Source organism: Mycteria americana, chromosome 21 (assembly GCF_035582795.1).
Source record: "Mycteria americana isolate JAX WOST 10 ecotype Jacksonville Zoo and Gardens chromosome 21, USCA_MyAme_1.0, whole genome shotgun sequence".
Classification (NCBI taxonomy): Eukaryota; Metazoa; Chordata; class Aves; order Ciconiiformes; family Ciconiidae; genus Mycteria; species Mycteria americana.
The window spans coordinates 4,214,937-4,238,737 of record NC_134385.1 but is presented as its reverse complement, the minus strand read 5'-3'; the positions used below and the strand labels follow the sequence as shown (position 1 = coordinate 4,238,737).

Here is a 23,801-nt window from a genome sequence, read left to right as displayed (position 1 = left end):
CTCTGCAGAGACAAATGTGGAGGGGAAGCTGAACTGCTTACAAAGGGATTGGATAACTTTGAAGATCAATTAATGGGACAAACACAGAAGCTACCTTCCTTCTTCATGGCACCAAAGGACAGCTCTGGTTTAATGGGACAACTGCAACCATCCAAGGTGCTTTGTTGGGACACCTTTCAAGCCAAGCCCTGTCAATTACCATTAGAGGTGCTGATGTGGCAGTTAAAGGTCAGGGGTTGCTCACAGCTAGTGCTCTCTCACTGTCTCAGATGATGGCAGCCATGCAATCGCCTGTCAGTTACAATCAGAGCTATTAATACAGTAGTTAGAAAGGTCTGGAGCGATCTAGCAGAGCAAACAGTGCAACGAGACATGGGGACACCAGGTAATGCAACGACTCAAAGAAAACTGCTTAAACGATATAAATGTAATCCACTGACAGGTTAAAAACAGCTTCTGCAAAAAGAGACTTTTCTTTCCTTTGACAGAGAAACACGAAATCCAGCAACTCTCCCTTGCCAAAACAAGCAAATCCTAACAGAGCGGAAAGTTGACGTCAGAGATCTGGGGCACAGCAACAGAAGTAGCCTCTCACGTTCCTACCAGAGGGCAAGCTTCTGCCCTTTGGTGGCACAAAAAGAGGGGTACAGTCTCTTCTCTGGGTAAGGAAGGGGCTGCGTGCGTAAAGCAGGAAAGTAAATAACCTTTCCCTGGGTACGCTGCTTCTAGTATTCCCTTGCTCTCTTCAAGCCCTTTCCTGGTTATTGCTCCTCTTTCATATCAGAGCAGCATCTATTAAATGCCCATGTCTTCAGTGCTGGCCAGTGCTGGGTTCCCAACAAGAGAAAAGAACACATACTTGTCTCACCCTTCTTGCACAAAATTGCACTACGCAGAGGTACCATGGTGACGGGTTACACGAATGCACGTAAGAGAACGCATCCCTGGATCCTAGGGGGATCTGAGACTCTGTAAGCCCTCTGCCTCTCCAGGTGGTTCCTTACTTGCTGCAGCACACTCAGGAAGTAAATCTCACAGCGCTTCTGCTCACAGCCTTCCCATGCAACTCCCAAAGAGGTCTGTGGGCTATGTGATGACTGCAGGATGAGGTCTTAAAGAGATGTGCTGATTTCTAATATCTGTGTGATGAACCATGTACCATTATCCTCCCCTGTGCAAGAGAGGCCCTAATTCTCTCTGGAGGTGAGACACTCAGCTGGAAACAAGGCTGATGGAATAAGTGTACAATTACTATATTGCATCTTACAAATTGGGTGCATTATCTAATCACATGTATAACAGGCTGCCTGACGAGACATTTCCTTGGCTTGCTGCTCTGACAGTTGCTATTGGTTCCTAAAGAATAATGGAAAGACTGAAATGCTCCAGGCAGGACTCTGAACACAGAGTGATACCTACGCTGCACCCAGTTCCCTGTCACTGGGCTGAGAAAGTTGGGATAAAGGCCCTGTGGCTTCTCAACTCTGTTCAGGACTTTGCGGATGTTCATCACCTAGGAGAGATGAGAGACAAGAACTATGTTACTTTGCTGCTGAAAAAGCCGATGGTTTTGCACTGTCACTGAGAACTCTGCAATTCATTAGTGCTGATCCCTGGCTGAACAAGCACAGCAGCCTGTAACGTTGTGAATCATCGTGCAAGCAGAACCCAATGACATGGCTCTCCAGTGAGAGGGCCGTTATGGAGAAAATTTTCTGCTGGACTCCTCAGCACAATTTTTATCCAGCTCTGTGGGATTTTAGAAATGATTCTAAAAACCCTGCAAGGCCCCAGTTCAGCAAGCAGTAGCAGCAGTTTGCTAACAGTGGTCCAGAAGCAATCCTGAGGATTTGGGATCCGGGTGGAAACGTAGGAGATGCGGAGGGTGATTTTTTCCATGATCCAAAGGGAAAGGAGTGGCAGGGATGAGTGACTCACCCAGTACTTAAATTCACCATGTGGTCACTTAACATGATGAATTGGGGCCTTTAATTTCAACAACAGACAGCTCCTTTAATATGCTAGAACAGCTGTACTTATTCTCTAAAACCTCCCTTGGTTTCACCCCCATTAAATCCAATAGGCCTTTCCCATAAGGGACAAAGTTAAATGGTATGCAGCATAAATATTCTATTATAACCTACAGAGCAGCTAATACACTCTAAACCTTTTATAAAATTAGACAATTTGTACGCCAAAAGCTGGCTACAGACTTAAGTCGGTGCTTCCAAGTAAGTCGTCAGGCTGCATAATATTTACTGAAGTTTAGTAGCATGGCATATTAATGACATGTTTGAATAAAAGACACAGATGGACTTTATTCTTGCGAAAATCACACAAGTCCCAAGCTGCAAGTTAATGAGTTGATCTGTTCCTCTGAAGTAATTTCCCACAGGATGGGCTGTTTGAGCCCACATCATCCTACATTTTTTCTCTCAGAGGGTGTTAGGATGAATGCGATACATTTTCTGTGGCACACACCAGGCACGCTCAGCTCAGGAGAGTCCATTAGAAAGGTTCTGCCCTTATCCCTCTATGAGCTTAGGAGGCAACGTTAGGCTGGGGAGAGAGGCTTGACCCTGGCTCAGAATGCCACAGTTTGAACCTGGAATATGGATGCAGTTCTAGTTTTTAATGGTGCATCTTCCTGCCCTGGAATTTTCAGTGCTCATCTCTCTTCCCGCCCTCCCCCCCCTTCATTTCCTTCCCATGCATTTTCTTTCCATACTTCTGTTCCCTTTACTGGTCTTTTCTCAGCTCCCCGCCTTCCTCTGAGCAATCTGTCATTATCACTGTCCTCAGGAATCTTTAGCTTGTCTCCTTTACTTCAAATCACCAGTCTGTCTATCTTCCCTACAGTTTCCCCAGTTTCTAGTTTCCCTTCACCCTCTGCTTTTCTCTCCTGCTCACCCCTCTGTGACGCTCCTCTTGCTTAGACCACCCTTATTGCTTTCCACACACTCCATCCTATTCCCCATTTTGCTCTCCTAACTTCTTCTTTCTCTTTCTTCCTGTCTCTTCTGCAAATTCTCTTCTTGTTTCACAACTGTCAGACCTGCACTGGAAATACCCATTTTGAGCTTTTTATTGGCAATCCCAGAACCACTGTCTGTTTTCACCCCACTGTGGACAGGCCCCATTTCCTTTGGGCTCATGGGGGCAGTTTGAATTCTAACTGGAACAATTTGTCTCCCTCAAAGCTGGTTCTTCAGGGACATGCAGCAAAAGCTAATGACTTGCTGGTATTCAACAGCATATTTATTAAGTTGCTCTCACACGCACTACAAGATCACTTGTGGAAAAAAATGCTCAAGGTAATGTATAATATTAATAGATTTTCAGTTACAAGTTACACAAAAGGAATCCAATATGCCAACTGTCAGGCCTTTCCTACACAAGAAACCTCAGCAGAAATCTTGCTGGCTGGAGCATAACATTTAATGCCTGTTTAGAGTAAAAAGGTCTGCAAGTACAAGGCACTACTATTAGGATATCAGAACTAACAATTATCTTTGCAGTCTGCATCCAACAGATGGTTTAATTTTGGCTGTGCCCTTTTCTGAGTAAGTTTTTGCTACAACTTCACATGACTGAGACATTGGGAAAAACATCCCCATCTCCCCAGTGGCTGCAAGTGATGGAGAGGCAGGTGAAGGGGCTACAGCAAATGTAAATGGCCAAAGAAAAACACCGGGGTAGCTGCCTTCCAAGGCCTATTGGTGTGACGGGATCTCCAACAGGAGCTCGCTGTGACCTTTTCAGTGAGCTGGTACATAGGATGCTCTGAGGCCTGGTGACCTCTGCAGCCTGCAAGGCACAAGTTTCTGAACCCGTGTCCCACTCTGGAAGGTTTCTCCTCTGGTGAGTTGTACTGGTATTGGGGAGAAGGAACACTTTGCGGCCATGTTGTCTGCTGCAGGCAGACCAAAGTGCTGTTCTGCTCCAGCACTGACCCCAGGAGTACGAAGAGAGCAATTCACTGAAGATCAAGTTAGAAAGTACTTGCCTTTTCTGCAAACACCGGGTTGCCAGAGAGCTCTGAGAGGTGCATGAATTCTAAGTGCAAGGTACCAAATTCTGCTAAGATGCTGCTTCCGGCAGATGCCCAACCCCAACTCCAACTCATGCCACTGCAAGGAAAGAAAAGGGAGCCTTTATTGCCAGGAAAACACAGCCAAAGCCCGAGGTCCCCCCACCACCGATCCTGCCTTTGCTATGTGCATGCAGCGCACGCCAGGTCTCAACAGGGGCCATGTAGAGGACACGCATAGATATTTAGGACTCTCACAGGAGCATTTCTAGTGGGATGGAGCAATAGTTTTACAAGGGATTGTTTAGGATAGGGCAAACATATAGACTGCACATGCTGGGAAACTGCAGTTTTTGTGGGAGAGTAAATCCCTCCCAAACAGATCAGCTTAAAGCAAACTTTGGAAGAACACTGACAGCCTGCCCTACACAAGACACTTTGGGATAAAATGTGTCTGGAAGTAGCCTGGGCTGAACTCTCGCATCTCGAATGTCCCACAAGTCCAGGAAGTCTGCTATTTTATGGAGAATCCAGACTGTCCCTAAGCACCTTGTTTCAACAAGATCTCACACTCTTTATATATACTTGACACTGCCATCCCCAGCGTATGCCTGCAACAGGGATGCAGCAACATGAACACCAGGAGAAAGATGCCATTGGGCAAACCTGACTGTAATGCAAAAAAAAAGGGGGAATCTTAACATCTGCACAGGACAAACCTGACTCTGAAAGCACCCCACTGGCGCTCATCTCATGTGCCTTGCAAGAACAGGAGAGCCAGCATAAAACTACAGAAGGCAGCAAACACTGTCTGAAGAAGCCAGTTATACAAAGTGCCTCCGTCCCTACTTTTGACGTACTGGGATCCCTTCTCAGTTTCTGTTTGTCTCCCCTCACCCTGCCAAATCCATGCAAAGGGCAGGGATGGAGAGAAATCATCCTTGGAGAAAAGCCAGGAGCCAATTCTGGGGATAAGGAGGGCATCAATTCTCCCTTAAATGCGAAAGAAAACTACCCTATGGACATGGGAGGGCAGAGGCTCTTCCAAAGCTGTTAACAGCCTCACCCTTGGATTTGCTTTTACATTCGACCACTTCCTTCTTGTATCCCACTGCTACAGATGACAGCTCCACGCCTCTCCGAAACCTACACAGACGTGAAAATGTCCTATATCCTTAAGCCTTGGTCCCAAAATAGCCTCTGCAGGTGCTGGCCCAGGGAAGCTCGGCTGAGCCATCTCAGAAGTGACGTGGCTTTGATTTTGACGTCTCTTTGTGAGCGCTGTTTGCGGTTGATACTGATGAGGTAACAGGTTTCCAGTGATGTGGGGGCGGGGATAACACTAGATGGCGCCGGAAAGCTTGGCTATTAGAAGAAAAGGGTTTCTGTTGTTTACAGGAGGCTAAAACTAATGATCTTTCGGGGGGGGGGGGGGAAGTTTCCCCTCCATGTGATATACGGAAAACCATTTCAGGTCCAGAGCTGTTTGTTTCGCCTCCAGACAAAAAGAGCCATTAGATAAGCAATATGTTCACGCTGTTTCAAATTGCTCAGTCACTGCCAAACGTCAGCCTTCCCTGCAAACTGTCAGGAGGCTGTATCACCAGCTTTTCATTCGAAAACGCTGTATGCAGCTAAAACGGATACCCCAATAGCATCGAGTGTTTATGGCAGAAATCTTCCTGTGCAGGCAGAAAGGTCCTCCAGTCTGACCAGGTTAATGTTGGTATTAATATCGCATTGGACGTATCTGCTGAACCTGGCAGCAGCTGGCCCTGGCATGGGTGTGCTAAACAATCCCACAGTGTTCTCATATCTATAAAGAGTCAATTACTTTTTCTTTATTTACTGCACTGAAGGGACATTGTAACAAATACGATCTCACAAACAGAAACTGCCTTCTGAGCTCGTTCAAATGAGAAGTGCTTGGAAGCAGCCAAATGGGGCTGTGTTTGTTGTGACAGTGGCTATGTGGGGTCACAGCGGCCGACACAACCCTCCTCCGGGAACTTCTGTCCCAAACACGCAGCCAGGCACTGCCTGCAAGGACCGTGTTGCCGGGAACCCAAGCCCTGGGTTACAAATCACAGTAAAACTCAAGGAGAGGTGGTCTGGAGGAAACAGAGTATGGCTGCAATGTGTCCCTCGGTTAAAGAGCAGCCTGAAATGACCCCTTGCAGGAAAACATTTTTTCAGCATTACAGACTGGACAAACTGGGTCTTCACAGCTGCCCTGTTTTATAACATCTTAGAGGAAACTACCGTTTAAAGGACCTTGGTCTTCAAGACAAAAGAAAATACCCGGAGTTCTCTTTATCTCCCAGATAAATGGGTCTTCCTTAAACACTGTCCAGTGCAAGCATGGACTGAAAACGGCTGTATCATCTCCTTCCCTCACGGAGATCCAAAGCAGCAAAACAGCACCAAGTCAAGAGAGAGCCCAGGAGAGGATGATGAGGAAAAATCTGGAGGTGCAGAGAGTTTAGGGGAGATGTGAAAGAAAGCAGGGGACAGGGACCCGGAACGGGAGGCATCGGGAGAGAAATCACAGTGCAACACGCAGGCAGAGAGCACAGAGCAGCAGCTTGAGAAGACAATGTACTCTAGGACCTGGCAGACAACGTGGCAGTTGGACCAGCAGGATGGAAAACAAGCCTGTGTGAGATATGATACAGTGCCTGTGTGAAAACAGAAGGCCACAGGGAAGCACATCAGCGGAGAGGGGACATGAGGAAAAGGTGGTGTGAGGTGATAGGAAGAGATAGAGCCAGTTGGCTATGGGAAGAGCTGGGGGGTGGGTGTCTTTGTACTTGGGTCCTCAAAAATGTATATGCAGAATTGACTTAATGCCAGCTTTGGTTTGTTTCAAATTTCTGAATGTCATTCCTAACCCACCCCCCCAAGCTACCACCAACAAAAGCCTACACATGCTGCAAGACTCTCCTCCTTTTGAGACGATGAGGTCTCTCTGGAATTAGCACATCCTTGCAAAAGTAGAATCGGAGAGAGAATTCATTCTTGCAAAACTCTTCTGGGCTTTGGTTTGGCCCTGACATTTGGGTCAGTGTGCTCCCACAGCATCACCTCACTCTCCTCTGCTTCCACTTCCACGCGCTGTCTCACACTGAGTAACTCCCTTCCCCTTTGGGTTTACAGCCTTTGGCTGTTCATCATGTTGCTGCAGTAGTCAGTCTACAGATTTAGCTCGCTTCATCCTTGCTCCTAAATCAATTGATACTCTGAGCCCTCACAGCACTTTCATGGCCCTGAAGCCAGAGCTCAAGCCAGTAATAGGGGTTCTGGACTGTGGGCTCAGTGGTATTTTGATTTTCTTTGCTCTTAGTCAAGGTCATCAGCAAAACATTTTGGGAATGTCTAGGCAGACACAGTCTGTTTCAATTGTCTTCACAAAGGGCAGGGGAGGGTTTGGCATTTCTGTGAAAGGTTAGTCTATGCCGAGTCTTTATCAGCCACAGAGGAAGCAGAATGTCTCTTCTGTAAAAAGAGACAATTAAAGTTGTGGTAGTGGCTCAAATTTTCACTGGGATCACGTGCCGGTAAGACAATTGAAGGGTGACAGTGATATTTGAGCAATGGATCAGCAAAACATTCGAAAGTCTTGCACTTCACAGAGACGTGAGCCAAACAGGAGATTTGGGCTAGCAGATGAATAATGATTTTCATGGCTGCTGCTCTGAGTTTTGCAAGAGGTGAGGATGAAAGGCTTTTGTTAATCCACATTTCCTGCTGTCTCTCTTTCAGCCGGCATGCAGCTTTTACCCTGGGGGATTTGTTTGTAGGCATCAAAATGAGCCAATGAGCCCTTCTTGGCAGAGAACACTGTCTACTAGCAAGAATCAGAGACTGGGAGTCCAGCCTCCAGGTTTGCCTCTGTTTGCTGAGAGACCTTCAGCAAGCTATTTAGCCCAGCTGCCTCAAAGCTCCCCTCCAGCATGAGAACACCACCTACCTGACATGAAATGTTGTGCCTCGAAGTGAAGGATACACACCTGGCTGAGGGCTGCCTGCAGGGAGAAAACTAGACGATCTATACTCCCCCCTTTCTAGCAGCAAAACTGTCAGCCAGTCCCATCCACTTCCTTTCCCAATTTTTCCAAACATGGAGCCTGGATAAATTCACATTCATCTAGTTGGGCACACCGCAAAAATACAGAGAGCACCGCATGCTACGTGCAGACTACAAATAACCTTTCAAAGAAAATGAGAGTGAGGAAAATGCTATTGCAGCAGGGAGCCCTGCCAAGAGGTAGAGGAAGAAACTGCGGATAGCCCAAAATTAATAAAACACAGCTGGGTTTAACTTGAGTCACCTGCGATCTCTGCCAAGGCACCTCTTGGTTTTGAGTTGGCAAAACAAATGACCTCGAAGAATCTGCACTAGAGGGGGGCACCTCTGAGGAACTGCTGCTGTTCCTGCTTGAGTCCTGGTCTTTTACAAACATTCAGTAATAAAATGACATGCTTGTAAGGACGTGTGTCTTGCCTGCCCAGATTTATGACGCCACGTGGGATACCAGTGGGGGTGTTAAAAGCTGGCAAAAGTTTCTCTCCAAGTTCCAGAGCTTTACTCTTGAACACCTGTTAAAAGAAGAAGAGAGGATAAATATTTGATGGACTGCTTGTGAATACTAGTCACACTGGATTCTTTCACATCCCCTTTTTCAAACACACCATTACAAAAAGCTAAAAGTACCGCACTATAAGAATCTACCATTTCAGGTATGCTGCTGCCCTAGTTCCACTGCACGATAGATCTGAACCAAAAGTCATGCTGAACTTTGGTATCTATTTGAATGTCCTCTAAAAATCTATGCTAAACCAGTCCCAAGTCCCCTGCCAAACCCTCAGCCTGGATGAGAACACCCCAAATACCTCAGCAGCAAATTTCAGTGATCTGAACTGACCCAAAGAGTACTCTTTGGGGACAAATTCTTCCCTTTTCCCAGGGTGGCAGAGGACACAAGGAGGTGAAATGACTGAATTAAAATCAAAAGAAATCTTTCTAGGGTGAAGCATTGTTAGATTTACAACATGGGTTTGTCTAGCTTGTGTCATCTCCTCTCGCAAAAAACATGATTTCCAACAAACAATCTTTTGCTTGCAGCTCTTTTCCAGGAAGGATTCATGGTTTCATGGCTAAGCTGCTCCTTTTCCATTTTTAATGCCTGAGTTTTGGGCTCTCAAATCAAATTATAGCTTATGGTGGCTTGCAGCACAAAGGCCCCATACACAATTATTTTGGGAAAAACTGATAGAAGCACTAATCTTTGCTCGAGATTAGTCCTGATCAAGGGAAGTCTGTAAGTGACTTAGGAGATAAAGCACAAGCCTTTTACCTCTGGCCCCTCTATACCAGCCCAAGCTGTAATAGTAGTTCTCAGAAAGCAGGAATTTATTGCTCTAGAAATACGGCACTGAGGAAACCTGAGCTCTCCTGTGGGCTTGCAGACCTTTGATACACTCACAAGGAGGTAGGGGTTTGGTTCAGAAGGGAAAGCAAGAGACAGGGACTTGATCTTTGCCTTTCAGCCTGGTGATGCTGACTGGGTATATGACAGGCACTGCCCTGGCTGCTGAGCATCGCTGCTGACTGCACTTCAAGAGGTGACTGCTGGAGTTTTATGGTTTAATGTGGTTTCTTTTTGCTCTGTTGATCTGAAGCCTGTTGAAGTTGTGACTGAGACAGGCCCTGAGTGGGGACACTGAGTCTTTGAAAGTTTTCCCTGGAGGGAAATCACAGAGAGAAGTCATTCCCGGAACTCATTTAAAATGCAACTAAAGTAACAGAGCTGCTCCTGTGACTCCACGGATCAATGGTGCCACTATGCAGTGATGAGCCATCCCATCCTATTATGGTGGACAGCACCCAGCCACGGTCAGTGTATGGCATGAGAGCTAAGCTCTCACTTAAGAGCCAGTCTTCCAGTTCCTTCACTCACAAAACTCCCCCTTGAATCAGAGTTTCTGCTCGCCTAAGACTTCCAGGGCAAAGGAATAATCTCTTCATCCCTCTACAGCCAGCTGTAAAATTCCAGTCCAGTCACATTACAAAACAGATTATGGCATTAAGCCCTGGCCTCTGCTGGGCTGGAGAGAAAGAAGGAAAGTGGAAGCGAGAGCCTCCTGCTTTAGCCAGGACTCCCGGGGGATGGGAGCATCCACTGAACGGCTGCTCCACCGCGCTACACGGGGGGCTGTGACACCTAGCCCACACCTACTGGGCAAGGGGACAATTTGTGGAGCTCTATCACTTTGTCACATGAGTTGGCAGGATACAGGTACCCTGCCCTGGCAGTTTGCCACCCTCCTTCCCTGTACCCCAGGGCACTTTATCTTAGAAACTACTGCTACAGAGAGACTGGAGACTGTGCAGGTAGAGTTTGGAGCACTTGTCACTAATCAGTTGCCCTCCTTAGTCCGAGGCAGAATCTGGAATGATGTTTGATGAAATACTGCCCATGTTTAGAATACAAAGGAACAAGTACAAAGACAAAGATCACTGCAAATGGCATTTCACTGGGGAGCAATGTGTCCAACCGAAAACATGTCTTGCTAGAATTGCCCACAGGAGAAAAGATCTTTGTAAATGAGCCATGCACGGTGTGTGCAAGGTAATTATGCGAGACTTAATTAAAAGAACATTAGTGGCATTTCGATATTCATAAAAACGATAGGTTTAGCCTGTTGTTATGGAGGGATTATCTGATGCTCAGAGAAAAGCTGCTGAAGAACCCTTTCAGTTCATTATTGGTGACTGTGTGAGACATGCAGAGCTGCTGAAACAAACCTCTTCTCCAGTTAAGTAGTATGCGGCCAACAGTCCTCCAATATAGCGGATGTTCACCTCAAACAAGGATGCTTCTCCATTCTGAAAATACATAATGATACACTTGACTGCAAAGCCTGCACACACAAATGGCAGCTAAGCGGAACAGACTGTAGGCAGATACTTAAGTCTCCCAGTCCTCACCCACAGTGTAAAACAGTTTTTTGTCTAAGATCTCACAGCACTTCATTTGCTCTACAGTGACAGGTGGAGCCTGAAGGGAAGAGAAACACCCAAACTGCCCATTTATCACCAGCTGACAATATGTAGATCAGTTAGGGCAGATGTCTTGTCCATCCATCCAACCCTGTCTTGGGTTATGCCTTGCAAAAAGCTGTGAGTTTAGGGCAAAAATTTGCCCCTTGAAATGTGTTATTTAAAGAGAAAATTGTACAGCCACATGGAAAAATTGCTTTCTCCATTTTCTTGTGAAGAGGGCACTGCATTAGATAGACGTAATGCACTTCCTGCATTAGGTAGTTATTTTCTGTCATTCAAAGACTCACCCCACTCTGCAGGCTCAGAGGGGACCACAGCCTATAGGGTGCCTATCATGGGCATACTTATGGAGAGGCAAGCTGCATGATGTCCACGTGCCCCACCACCACAGACAGCAGACACAGACAGATATGGTTCACTGAATCGCTCAAGAACCCACTCACCTGGAACAAGTTTTGCTCTACTTACTCAGCTGATGATCAGCAAATGTCAAAACGATTGCATTCAAAATGTGCCTTTAAAAAATACATGCTCCTGGCCGTTGAATCTGCATGATAAATGATTCCTACCCTAACACAAATGCATAAAGCTAAAAGCCAGAAAGATCTTACACCAACACAAGCACTTTCAGTGAGCAAAGGGGCACTTGAACCTCTGCAACTAGCCTGCCCTTTCCAAATACCTGCAGGTTACAAAACAGAGCAAGTGCTTTCTTGAGATGATGACTGAAATTGCATGAGACAGATCACGGCACCTAGTTTCAAACAGAGCTTGTGGGCCTTGGAGTCCCTGCCTCACTTTTCTGGACTATCAGAGTTCCTCGTCTAGAGCCAATTTTTAATTAATTTCCCTCCTTGTCTCCCTCTGCTGTGCTTTCTGACTCCACCGATCAATCCATAGCATTCATTCTTGTCTTTGCAGATCAATCTATTCTGCAGGCCAAGATTAAAAGCTTTTATGAAATCCAGATAAATTATCTCCCAGTTGATTTTGTCCCTTGTTTATCGATTCAGTAACGTACTGAGAGCATTCACCAAATTTATCAGATGTGGTCTTCCTTTTATGAATATGTGAATGCCAGTCGTGCCCTCCCAAATGATGCTTTTCTATAAAGGCAGCTGCATGCATTGTTCCCATGGGGAGTACCATTTTTCACAACAGACAACTAGGCTGGCATTAAAAAAATAAAAGTTTGAACTGCACTCTGGTTTTAACATTCTCCGTATGCCACTGATGAGATCCCATCAGCTCTCCCACAAGAAATACAAGAGCTGGCTTGGAGACCAACAGTCAGAGCTATGGCAAGGGGCCCCAGCCACAAAGTGAGATAAAGGACAGCATCTTTCATTTCATAGCACTGCAAGGCATGTGTTACACCCACAGTCCCAGCAAGCCTAACACTAGCTCTAAGAAGTGGCTAGGAAAGCTTCAGGGGCCACAGACAGTGAGCATCTCTGGCCGTTTTTAGAGATGATGCCCTTCCTTCCAAATCTAGGCTCACTATGTGCTCCCACTTTGCTGCCAAGGTGCCACGCTCCCACTGCACAAGTCCCAGCAATGACATACCAACAAAGGGCCCAGTCAAGGAGATCAGTGTTTTCAATCTTAATCTATAGCATGTAAAAAGAAAACTTGTCTTATCACAGGCAGACATTTAACTGAGATGAAACAGAACCTGTTCTTTGATAAATAAAACTTCCTTGGAGTATCTAATAATTACAGCTGTTTTTATAACCCAGACCAAACCACAAAAAACATTAAACACTGAATCTCATTTTCAGCCAGACACGGTGAGTCTGATCTGGTGGCCCCTGGCTGGAACCCTGTGCCATGTATAGGCAGAAGATGAGGTGAATCATCACAGTAGTCCCTTTGGCCTTAAAAAAAAAAATCAGAGTTGAGTGCTTTCTTCCCCCACAGACTTCATAGTTCCCCTCCCCAAATGATTCTTAGAGAAGACTGTGATCAGAACTGGCCAAACATGCAGCTTTTCTGTGACAAGATAGGCATTCCCAGTAATCGACTCACCACATTCAAGTCAAAGCTCTTCTCCACCCACTTCTTTGCCTCTTGGAATTCCTCCTCGAGTTCCATGATGTACAGAGTATCCAAGGCATCTACTACCGTAGCTCCTCGAAGGCCTCCTGCATTGCAAACAGAACAGCGTGATGAAGCCCCATTCACGCAGTCTTCTTTAGCTCTAAATCAATCTGCAGGAGTTGGGACAGGCAGCAGCTTCCAGTCCCAACACTGGTGATGTCTGGATGGGATCCAGACTGGCCATGGTCTAGGCTGAGATCTTCTAACAGGACTAGTGAGCTCTGCTACCCAAAATGGGTTGCTTTGGAGAGGCCCAATTTTCAAAGGCCTGACACTTCTGAAAAAAATACCTGCAAGGAACAGCTCAAGGTCCACACTTTAAGCCACCAGTCATGACTGCAAGCCTTGGCCTTGTTTTCCAGTTCTTGTTTTGGCCAAAGTGGTTAGGCAATTCCACCCCTAATCTTTGTTCAGCCGTAAATCTAAATTCAGTCTCTTTCTAACTCTAATTTCTAACAAGCACAACCTGCTTCTAAGTGAGGGAAGAGCATTATATTTTTATTGTGCAAGATCATCCAAGACAGGACTTTGATCATTCTGTCCTGATGCAGTGTTTGTTGTCTGGGGCACGAAGTACTTCTGCACCATGCCATGACCCAGGGTTTCCCACTACCAGCATATACACAAAACACAGCCTCATCTGGCAGCAGAGAGACCAGAAACTAACCTTGAACAGAAAGTGGGTGACTCTGGGGACAGCTCCCTTCCTCCAGCTAACAGAACAGTCCTTGTAAGCATGCTCACTATTCTCCAGCAGATGGCAATGGGACACATGCAGGTGAAGCAAATGCCAACCAAGTACTTGGACCAACCATGTCATCCATGTAAAAAAATTGCATACTCAGCATTGTCTTGTGCAAATGGACTATAGGAGAACTGCCAGTGAGAGAGAATGACATGGCATGTGTCCCGGTTTCATTGGGATAGAGTTAATTTTCTTCTTAGTAGCTGGTACAGTGCTGTGTTTTGGATTTAGGATGAGAATAATATTGATAACACACTGACGTTTTAGTTGCTGCTGAGCAGTGCTGACACTGGTCAAGGACTTTTCAGCTTCCCATGCTCTGCCAGGCACACAAGAAGCTGGGAGGGCCCAGCCAGGACAGCTGACCCCAACTGCCCAAAGGGCTATTCCATACCATATGGCGTCATGCTCAGTATAGAAACTGGGGAGAGTTGGCTGGGGGGCAGCAATCGCTGCTCAGGGACTGGCTGGGCATCGGTCGACGGGTGGTGAGCAGTTGCATAATTTGTTTTTTTCCTGGGTTTTGTTCCTCTCACTCTCTCTCGTTGTTGTTTTCCTTTTCATTACATTATTATTATTATTATTATTATTATTATTATTATTATTATTACAGTTATTAAACTGTTCTTATCTCAACCCATGAGTTTTCTTACTTTTGCTCTTCCGATTCTCTCCCTCATCCCACCGGGGGGAGGGTGGGCAAGCAGCTGTGTGGTGCTTGGTTGCCTGCTGGGGCTAAACCACGACAGCATGCCATGCCAAGAAAACTATACAGGGTGCGTAGACAAACAATCTTGTAGCAGTTGAGATTAATTGAAACTAGAGATCTTAACAACCCTGGGTTTGGAACATCTCAGTGCTGGCGTTTTATTTCTGTTAGGGTTCCCTAAAATTATTCCTAGCATGGGAAAGCAAAGGGTATGAAGCACACCATGACTCAAAACCCTTTGTGCTTAAATTACAAAGGACATCACTTTCTTGGGTAACTCAGCAAACACAAATCCTCACGTGGAGGATTCCCATTTGGAATCATCATCAGTCATCCTTCTGCGGATGTGACACACCAGGGACATAGGCGTGAAGCTGCCTCTGTATTGCCGTCAGCAAGCTGCACGTGCAGGCCCACACACACACACACGCATTGCTCAGTTGCAGCCGCGTTCCTACCCACCCCTGACAGTCAGACCTCTTGGAGTCTCTGGCAGCAAAGACACTTGGATGAGGTTCAGGTTTCATTTCTGCAGGAGAAAGTGCTTGTACCGGCTCTGTCCCTATCATCTCCCTTTGCAGTGTAACCACAAAGACTCACACACGCTGCTTATACCCAGGGGTTTTCCCGAGACATATTTCTCTTCGGCTCGGGTCAGTTCCTTCTTCTCACTAACAGACTTTAAAATACTACCCCAAATTTCCCCAGCTTTCCCAGCCTTTTATTGCATGCTCAGATTGGCTTGGTGTTTTTGCAAGACCTTCAGTGTTACTTCGATTCTAGTTCTGCTTCAGAGAAGAAAACCCAGTTGGATGCACTGTCGAGGAACTACTGCAGAGGGGAGAGGAAGGCAAAGGTCAGTCATCTGTCATGAACCTTAAGACTTTGGTCTTTTCTTATTATGAGAAAAAAGCGACCGTGTCTGATGTACATCATACCCTTTCCCCAGAGGAGAAGTGCTCAGATCCACCAATTTCATGCAGGGCTCATTTATGCTTTCAGCATTCCTCTCCCGTAAGAAAGGCATCCTGCCTTATTTTGTTGATGTTACAAGATTGCAGTTTTGACACTTTTCAGCCAGTCAGCACATCATTGCTTTAATAAAAACCCAACCAAGACTTTACTGCTCAACTACAGATTGCTGGCTTTCGGATGCTGTCTGCATCAAAAACAGGGGCTGTGGAAAAGGGATGAAGGCAGTAGAGACAGCCTCTAGAAATCCATTTATTCCTGCAGGCTTGTGAAATGATCATCTAACTGGAGCTATCTCCGAGAGTGCAATAGATGGAGTCAAACAGCCACTAGATCAACTGGTGGGTTCTAAAAAACAACTGAGCTGATGTTTGTATGGCATGTTTTCCAAAAGCAGTGACCATGAAAAACAACATCATCACAGTCAGAGCTGCTTTTATCAGCCTTAATGATTCTTCAATATTAATGATTATGTGATTTTTATACACTTTCCTATTAGCAAAGAGAGACACACCAGCTCAGAGCATCACGGATGCAGGCAAAACATTTTAAAAAGAGAAGGAAGGGCAATGCTGCCTGAGGCACAGCCCATTACTGTGATATTCTGAGAGTAACACTAACAGGCTCGATTTAATTTGATGATATAATCCACAAAGCCTTTCCTAATCTGCAGAGAAACAATGAGAAAAGTTGGATTTGCTCAAACTAAACAGAGACAAAGAGACAATAAAGTTACAATTTTCTGGGATGATTAATTGAAGTGAAAAATATTGCTTGAATTTACAGAGCCTTTTATGTTTTTAGCAAGTAAGGCCTTAAAATACATGAAATGCATCGGGGATTAGGAACATGCTCGAATCTTTGCTAAAGCATAGCTCGGAGTTGCTTAGCTTTCCTCCCCTGTATTTGACAAAGTGGAGGGCAAACCTTGCTTCCCCGCTGGTTTGTCTTCGTGTCATTTTAAACATTTGGTTTAAATATTCCCCTAAACACTCTGCATCTGAAGAACCGCAGGCTGTGTGTTTTGTACAAGGGTCTTGTTGATGTTTCCTTTCTTCTGCACCAGCTTTGAAGCAATTGCAAAATGCATGGCTGACTTTTTTTCCTGCAGCTAACAGTCTATCGCAATACCAAGAGCTACCGTGTCAGCTTCAGCCGTCTCATGACAGTGATAAAAAAAGCACCTCCTTCCCCTCCACAACCATGCAGAGAGCAAACCAGCCATCAGGACTTCACTGCTGTGTCTCCGTCACGTGCCAGGATAGAGGGGACATCTAAGAAGGACCTGTGCATGCTGGCATGTTACTTCTTCACTACAGGAGCACCTTCATTCTTTCTTGCTCAGACTTTGCTTCTTCAGACCATGACAGAGCTCGTGATGCAATGTCCAAGGGCTCTGATTATACTCAGCTGTCAAAAGATAGTGCTATACATATCCTAGCATGTTCATTGCAATATATATGCACCCATTTATAAAGGTGGTGATATTTGCTTGACATGCTGCTTATTTTGAGAGATGTTAAAAAATAATCACATTTCCAGATCTACACTTTATAATGTGAGGGATATAATCAAAGGGGAAGCAGTTTCAAAAGGAAAAGGAATCAAAACCCACTCTGTCACTTTTGACTCTTGCTGACACTCCCCTCTCTAAATTTCTGGTTTCAGCCTCATTGTACTCGCTCTGAGGGAGTTTTAAAGCAGAAACCAAGAAACCCTCAAAAGAAACCCTTCTGAAAGTACCCAGAAATAGTAGCAATGACTTCTAAGCAGGGCTCCATGTCTGAGATTCTACCTGTCTCCACAAATCTAAGGCCCTGTGTGCTATGAAAAGCCCCCCCAGTCCTGCTGCAAAACTGGCTGGGAGTGGAAATACACCTCGCTCGGGAGACGCAAGGTCACTTCACTGACGGCCAAAAGGGAAGGTGTGTCCACTGGACACAGCTCTGGGATCCACACCAGCTCCTACACTGCCCAGAGGGAGCCCATTCTGAATGGGAAAGAGGAACCCTCCACAGGGACCAGTGGGAAGAAACTGGGACCTCAGGCAGAACGCAGGGATGCTTGTCTAGGGGCATTTCTAATGAAGGACTTCATGGCAGCTCTTGTGACAGCAAGTGGCAGGGTCTCTGCTTGGAGTTTCATCTGTGAGAGAACAGCAGCACACCAGAAGCAGCAGCTCATGGTAGCAATACAAAGGTTCATCTCTTCTTGAGCTGAAGGAGGGCCTGTACCACCCCGTCCCAAGCCACAAGTGTATTTGCTCTTTTGTGCATGAGAAGAATGGAGACATCCATGTAGGCAACAAAGCTGCTCTGTTCCTACTTCCACCCACCCAGAGGAACGAGTATCCACCCGCTCGCTTGTGAACACTGCCACAGAAATCACTAACAACCGTTACATTAATTAACATAATGCTTGTGAAAGGTGCTGAATGGAGCACTCCATGGAGAGGAGATGGCATTGTACGCACACCATACCCCCACGGCCTCAGTGGGAATGTGCTAGAGGAACAAGACCATTCAAGCGATACCATCTCAGAAGGGCCTTCATGGGCATTAATAGGAGTGCCATCTCTAAAAATCACAGATAAAGCCCGTAGCAGCTTGTTCTAGTCTGGGGTAGATAATCTGAATAGAAGGGCTCATCCTCTTCTCCTACCCCTGACTCGTCCCTGCTGCCTGCTAGCTTAGGTGTTGTTAAAGCCACTTGCAGCAAGAGTTTGTAAGACAAAACACAATTCCAAAGGCTGATTAGGAGGTTTAACGTGTGTTCACTGGGCCAGAGGGAGAATGCTTTGGAAGACATACGCCAATCTCAACAACCAAAGGAACTAACAGGTACAAAAGCCTGCCAGGGTACTGCAGCACCAACCCAACCCAGGCTGCTGCCAGCCAGGTGAGGGGCAGCTCTCTCTGAACCCGCTGCAGAGCACAGGGCAGAAGAAAAAGAGCTGCCACCACAGCCTGGGGCTCCTCTGACCCCAACACAAAGATCTGTATCGACTACGAGCCCACCGACTTTGGCCAAGGAGTGATAGATGTGTGGTCCTGATCACAAGCTGAACGAGGACTGTAAAGGGTGAAAAGCTCCAAGTCAGGTGAGTGGGGAACCTATGAGTAACAGATGGGGCCTCCTGGCACATGCACAAGATTCACCCATTTGCACATGTCCCACAGCCCTGCTCTCCTTCAGCATCCCAGCAGGCCAGCGTGCGAAGGAGAAAAGGGAACAGCTTTCTTCTCAACATATAGTTTAAAGGGAGGCCATGAGGGCTGATCAAAGGTGGAGAATATCTACCCTACCACCTGCCAAACATGTAAGGGCTAATTAAGGCTTGAAAAGCACTGCAAAGCACCAAGCAGGGACTAAGTATAACTGTGGTAACAATCACAACTGCTGCTGCATCTGTGAACTTCCTTTTAGCTACCCATTATCTGCAAATCAAACCCACCAATTTAGGCAGAAACAGGCCAATCAAACATACCAGCATCAGGCACACAACAGAAACTGCACGTTTGATCATTAGTGGAGCAATAAGAGTCTACATCTGACTTGCTGAAGCTTTCATAAGCCACCAGTTCCACATGTGAAATTCAACTGATGCGAACACTTTGCACCCACTCGCATTTACAACCCAGGCTTGCCTGGGAAAAACAAGGGATGGCCACAGGTTGTATTGGGCTAGAAAACTGAGCCAGGCATTGCTCACAGCACAGTTGAGCTCCCCCATTAGAAAGGGCCTAGAGGACAGGATTACATTTTTTAGGAAATAAGATGATCTACTGAGCGAAAGACATAGTCTTCACAGCAAAGAATTGTCTTTTATCAGGAGACTGTGACATTATCCTGGGTTTAGCTCTCCTTCAGTCTCTGTGGGAGCTACACAGAACAGAAGACAGTCACATCAGAGAAAGCCACAACTTTCCATACAGCTTCTTGCAGCCAAGGTCAAAACCTTCAGCTTGAAAGAACCCCTGCCTCCACCCTCTGCACCCTGCAGGCAGACAATAGCGAGCTGAGATGCACAGTACTGGGTAGATTTCTCTTAACAGCAACTACATGACTGAGGAGTGAGCAGGGACTGAAGGAAAGGACAAAAATTAGGAAAGGAAAAGGAAGAGGGACAGAACCAGACTATGAAGAAAGAAAAATGAAAAACAAAGAGACTGCAGAGCACTTGCAAGAGCATCCAGGATATTTTCAGTGCATTCCCTTGGCACCAGAAAATAGATTGTGGTTTTTGCTGTGCTCAGAAAACGGTTTGTCTTCCCCTGCTCTGCTCCTGCTCTATCAGTTCAAACTGCTAAAGCGTTGCCTATAACTGAGGAAATCTATCAGCCTTCTGGGCCGTGGAGCCTGAGCCTCATGCCATCTTTTCAGCCTATCCAGCTGCCATCGAAACAAAGCCCCATCACACTCCTTCCAGTGGGAACAGGGCCTGGGGTCTGTCAGCTGCTCTAATAAGGTGTCAGTGACTCACTGACAAGAGAAGAGACAATCTTTAGGCAACAGAGTGACTCACTGGTAACAAAGCACGATTCATTTACCTTCATCCTACCTCAGAGGGTTTATATTAAGTAGGATGCAGAATAGCAGGCCCAAAGAGAAGGGACAGCCGGTACAGCAGCTTGCATTTCAGGACCAGTCTCCAGAATCTCATAAAACACCCTCGCATGCCTGCACAGGTGAACCAAGCCCTCGCTCTTCCTTCTGGCTTTTCCAGCTCCGTTCCTACAAAGTCCAACCAGCTCTCCTACCTGACGGGTATCACTTTTCAGTTGCACTTTCAGGGATCAAAAGGCACTCCTTTGTCAAAATCAGTTTTGTGTTGGTTTTTTTGGGGGGGTTTGCTTTGTTTTGTTTTTGTGTTGGAAGTTACTTAGGCTCTAGGAAGCAATTTTGGCCAAAATTAAATACCTCCCTGGGGTGAGGTATTTACAGGCTGGGGATCTACCTGTTCAAATCCTTTTGCTACCAGACTTAGCACACAGACCCGCACCTGCTTCTCCCAATGGCTAAACAAGTGGCCTAACCCCAGGACATACGCAGCCTCCATAGCTCAGCAAATGTTTGATTTTCTAGACAAAGTGGAGCAGCTGTGATGGGAGGGACAGAGAGTCGCCTTCCCTCACTCCCCTCTTCCCAAAATAGCCAACTTGGAGTATCACAGGCCAGATATGAGACTTGAAGGGCTCCCAGCTGCAAGTCTGTCCCTTGAGAGTCTTTAGAAAAGCTGTAAAAGTGATGCTTCAGCAAATGAGTAGCTAAGAGTGGGGTCTTTAATAGCCCTCTTCCTCAGGAAGAAGAAATGCCTTTTACCAATGGCTTTGCCTTACTCCCACAGCCACTCTGTGTCTGGGGAGCCACTAAACACGATGGCTTGCAGGTGGGTGATCTGAAGGGCAGCTGCCCTGTTGCAAAGCCAAAATAGCACATACGTCACATGCAACGAGGCAGTCTCCCTGTCTCAACTCTCACCATCTTTGCTGTCTAGGTGCAAGGAATAATGATGAATTTAGTGTGTGCCTAGATGCACTGCCTTTGCAATGCTGGACATGGTGCAAGGATTCCCAAGTAGCAGGTGACAGAAGTATCTTTACCAGCTTTTCAACACTATCTCCCTGATGTCAGGGTTTAGCTCGAATACAATCCTTCTTTGTGCCATATCACCTACATTTAGAGATCCACGTACCCCTGCTGTTCCTATTATGCTTCTGTTACAAATTGTCTGTCACAGAGATGGATGGAAGCCCAAACCATCCTCACCAACACACCTATTCAGCAGGCAGTGCCAAAGCACTAGAGCAAGCAAAGAGGTTAAGGAATATCATCCCTAATGTCACGGAGACTAAGACCCAGGGGGCCTGGTCCTGCCATTTGGCAAACAATCCTTTATGAAGTTTCTCGGTGAACAGAAACCAAATCCTTCATTTTCAACAAAGCCACTTAAAAAATCCGTACAGTAATGCATTGTGCCAATGCTTAAAATGAACAGCACAAGTCATTAGGAAGCTATCATACTTAATCTTGCATATAGCAGGACTGTTTAAATGCTACAGAACAGAGAGTTTCAAATAGCTTTTTGCTAACTTTAATAACCAAGTTTACAACTGAAAGGCAGGAGCGAAAGGGGGAGGAATTTAGATCAGCGCAATGTAAACCTAGATCAAAAATGAAAGGTCTTGACTCCCACTGTTCTTATGTCAAATCATATTTGTCAAAACAAAAATTAGTGCTGAAATCTTGTTTGGAATAAAAATTAGGATGCAGTTTCTATGAAACATGATGAACTCCTTAACTGTTGAGGCACAAAAGACTCCAGTTGTTACTGGTTATTTATCTTCACCTCTTGGGGTGCAGGCGACGCAGGGCAAAACAAGATCGGAAAACACAGAGATTGATTCTTCTGGTTATGCTGGTACTGAAGGCTTCAAAGGATTGAACTGGCTTTGATTAAAATCAGTGCCTTGTTAAAACAGGCGTTTGAAAAGCAACCATCTCTGAGTGCTGCTTTTCTTGTTCTTTTCGGTTCTTTTTCTCATTGATAGTGCTTGGAGACCAGACTGAACTTTTGACATTTAGCCAGAGATTTGTGTGAGAAGCCTGGGAGCTGGCTGAGACCACGTCACCAGACAGCTTCTGGGTGGTGGCACACTGTCGAATTCTGGGGGAAATCTACACAGAAACTTTTTACACAGCTCAGGATTATCTTGGCAACAAAGTAAACTGTGAAAATCACTGCACAGTTTCTTGAAAAATCTGCTTTGCAGCAAAGATGTGCCAGTTCTCTCTGCGGAGTGCTCTGGGTCAGGCAGAACAAGTGGTTGGGAGCCTGGAACACCTGAGACAGGATCTGGGTTTAGGTCAGAGCTCCCTGCCCGCTCTGGGCCTTAGTTTCTTCTGCCAGCAAAAAAGCAGGAGACATTTTCCTCCGAGTTTAAAAAGAAAAAGAGTTTAAATAAAGATAATGTGCTGGTTAGAGAAATAAAAAGATTTAAAAATCCACATTCAGGGAAAGTGATGCAGCATGCTGACCAAAGTTTTAGCCTGTTCTACCCAGTACCAGTTACAGCAAGACAAGAAGTGAGTCAACAGACAGCAAGGCACACGCTACGCCTCTGACACTCAGCAAACAGCCCCTTGTGTACTGGCCTGTTCCCCAGTCAGCTGCTGTCTCACCATCTCTGTTGATCACGTTAGTTTATCCACCGTCATCTGACCTGGCATTTCTGTCTCTGTTCGTCCTAAGCACCTTGCACTAGCCATTCACCTTCCCTCTGGAATGGCATTGCTGGCCATGCAAAGACACTCCCACCAGTTTATTTTTTAACTTTTCCTTTCGTAATTGTCCTCTAGCACGGAAACCTTGCACTAGGTATCAGTACTGGAAGGTACAATCCAGTTCCAGAAGATATTCCCAACTAGAAAGACAATCTGCTCACATTTAGGATCAAGCCCGTCGTCAGTGATCTCTAGGACAGGGCTGCTACTATTTGTTCAGCTGACATAAATTAAACAGGAAATCCAAATGAAACTAGCAAACAGGTTACAGGCCTTTTCAGGAAGAAAGAAAATTTCTCAGTTAAGTCTTCACAATTGTCTCATTACAACCCAGTCCTTCAGCTGCCTGTGAACTGTACCTACATACTGCAGATGAAGCCTGCAAAGCCAACACCACCAGACCTGAGTTACAGCCTTGCCACTGTGTCTTATTTATTGAGGTTTGTGCCTGTGAACCTGATAGCTGTAGCACAGAGTAACTTTATTCCCTTTATTTAAGGTAAACTAAACAAATTACATCTGGGCAACAAGGTAGCAGTAGAGAGAGATAAAGGAGACAAAAAAGTAGTCCAAGAATTAGAAAAGATCTATTTCTTTTCTTATCAGCACATTCTCCTGCAGACTAAAAAAAAAAAAAGTCCATTAGCTTTTGAGCAACCTCATTTTTCTTTGCTTTCCAAATAAACCACTGCACCTACACTTCAGGGACTTCATCAGAAAACACTTCATATCCAAGGTTATTTTCCCATCTTCTTCATATTAATCTTCCTCACTCTCCCCTCCAGATATTGGTCAAAAGGTCACATCCCAAATACTCTCCACCCCACGCATGCTACCCTGAGGTACAGAGCAGGGGATGACTACGCAGAAGAGCAGAACCCACCTTACAGAGCCC

The 23,801-nt window shown here is 45.8% G+C and overlaps 1 protein-coding gene across 1 annotated transcript in view; it reads right to left on the bottom strand.

Moving 5' to 3' along the window:
- MAN1C1 (mannosidase alpha class 1C member 1) overlaps positions 1-23,801 on the bottom strand; it is a 69,145-nt gene that overhangs the window by 10,077 nt on the left and 35,267 nt on the right. Inside the window, exons 4-8 of the mRNA XM_075522450.1 lie at positions 13,125-13,240; positions 10,839-10,919; positions 8,535-8,629; positions 4,007-4,130; positions 1,420-1,513 (exon numbers count right to left, since the gene is read on the bottom strand). Coding sequence (XP_075378565.1) covers positions 1,420-1,513; positions 4,007-4,130; positions 8,535-8,629; positions 10,839-10,919; positions 13,125-13,240 — 510 coding nt within the window. The remainder of the gene's footprint in view (positions 1-1,419; positions 1,514-4,006; positions 4,131-8,534; positions 8,630-10,838; positions 10,920-13,124; positions 13,241-23,801) is intronic.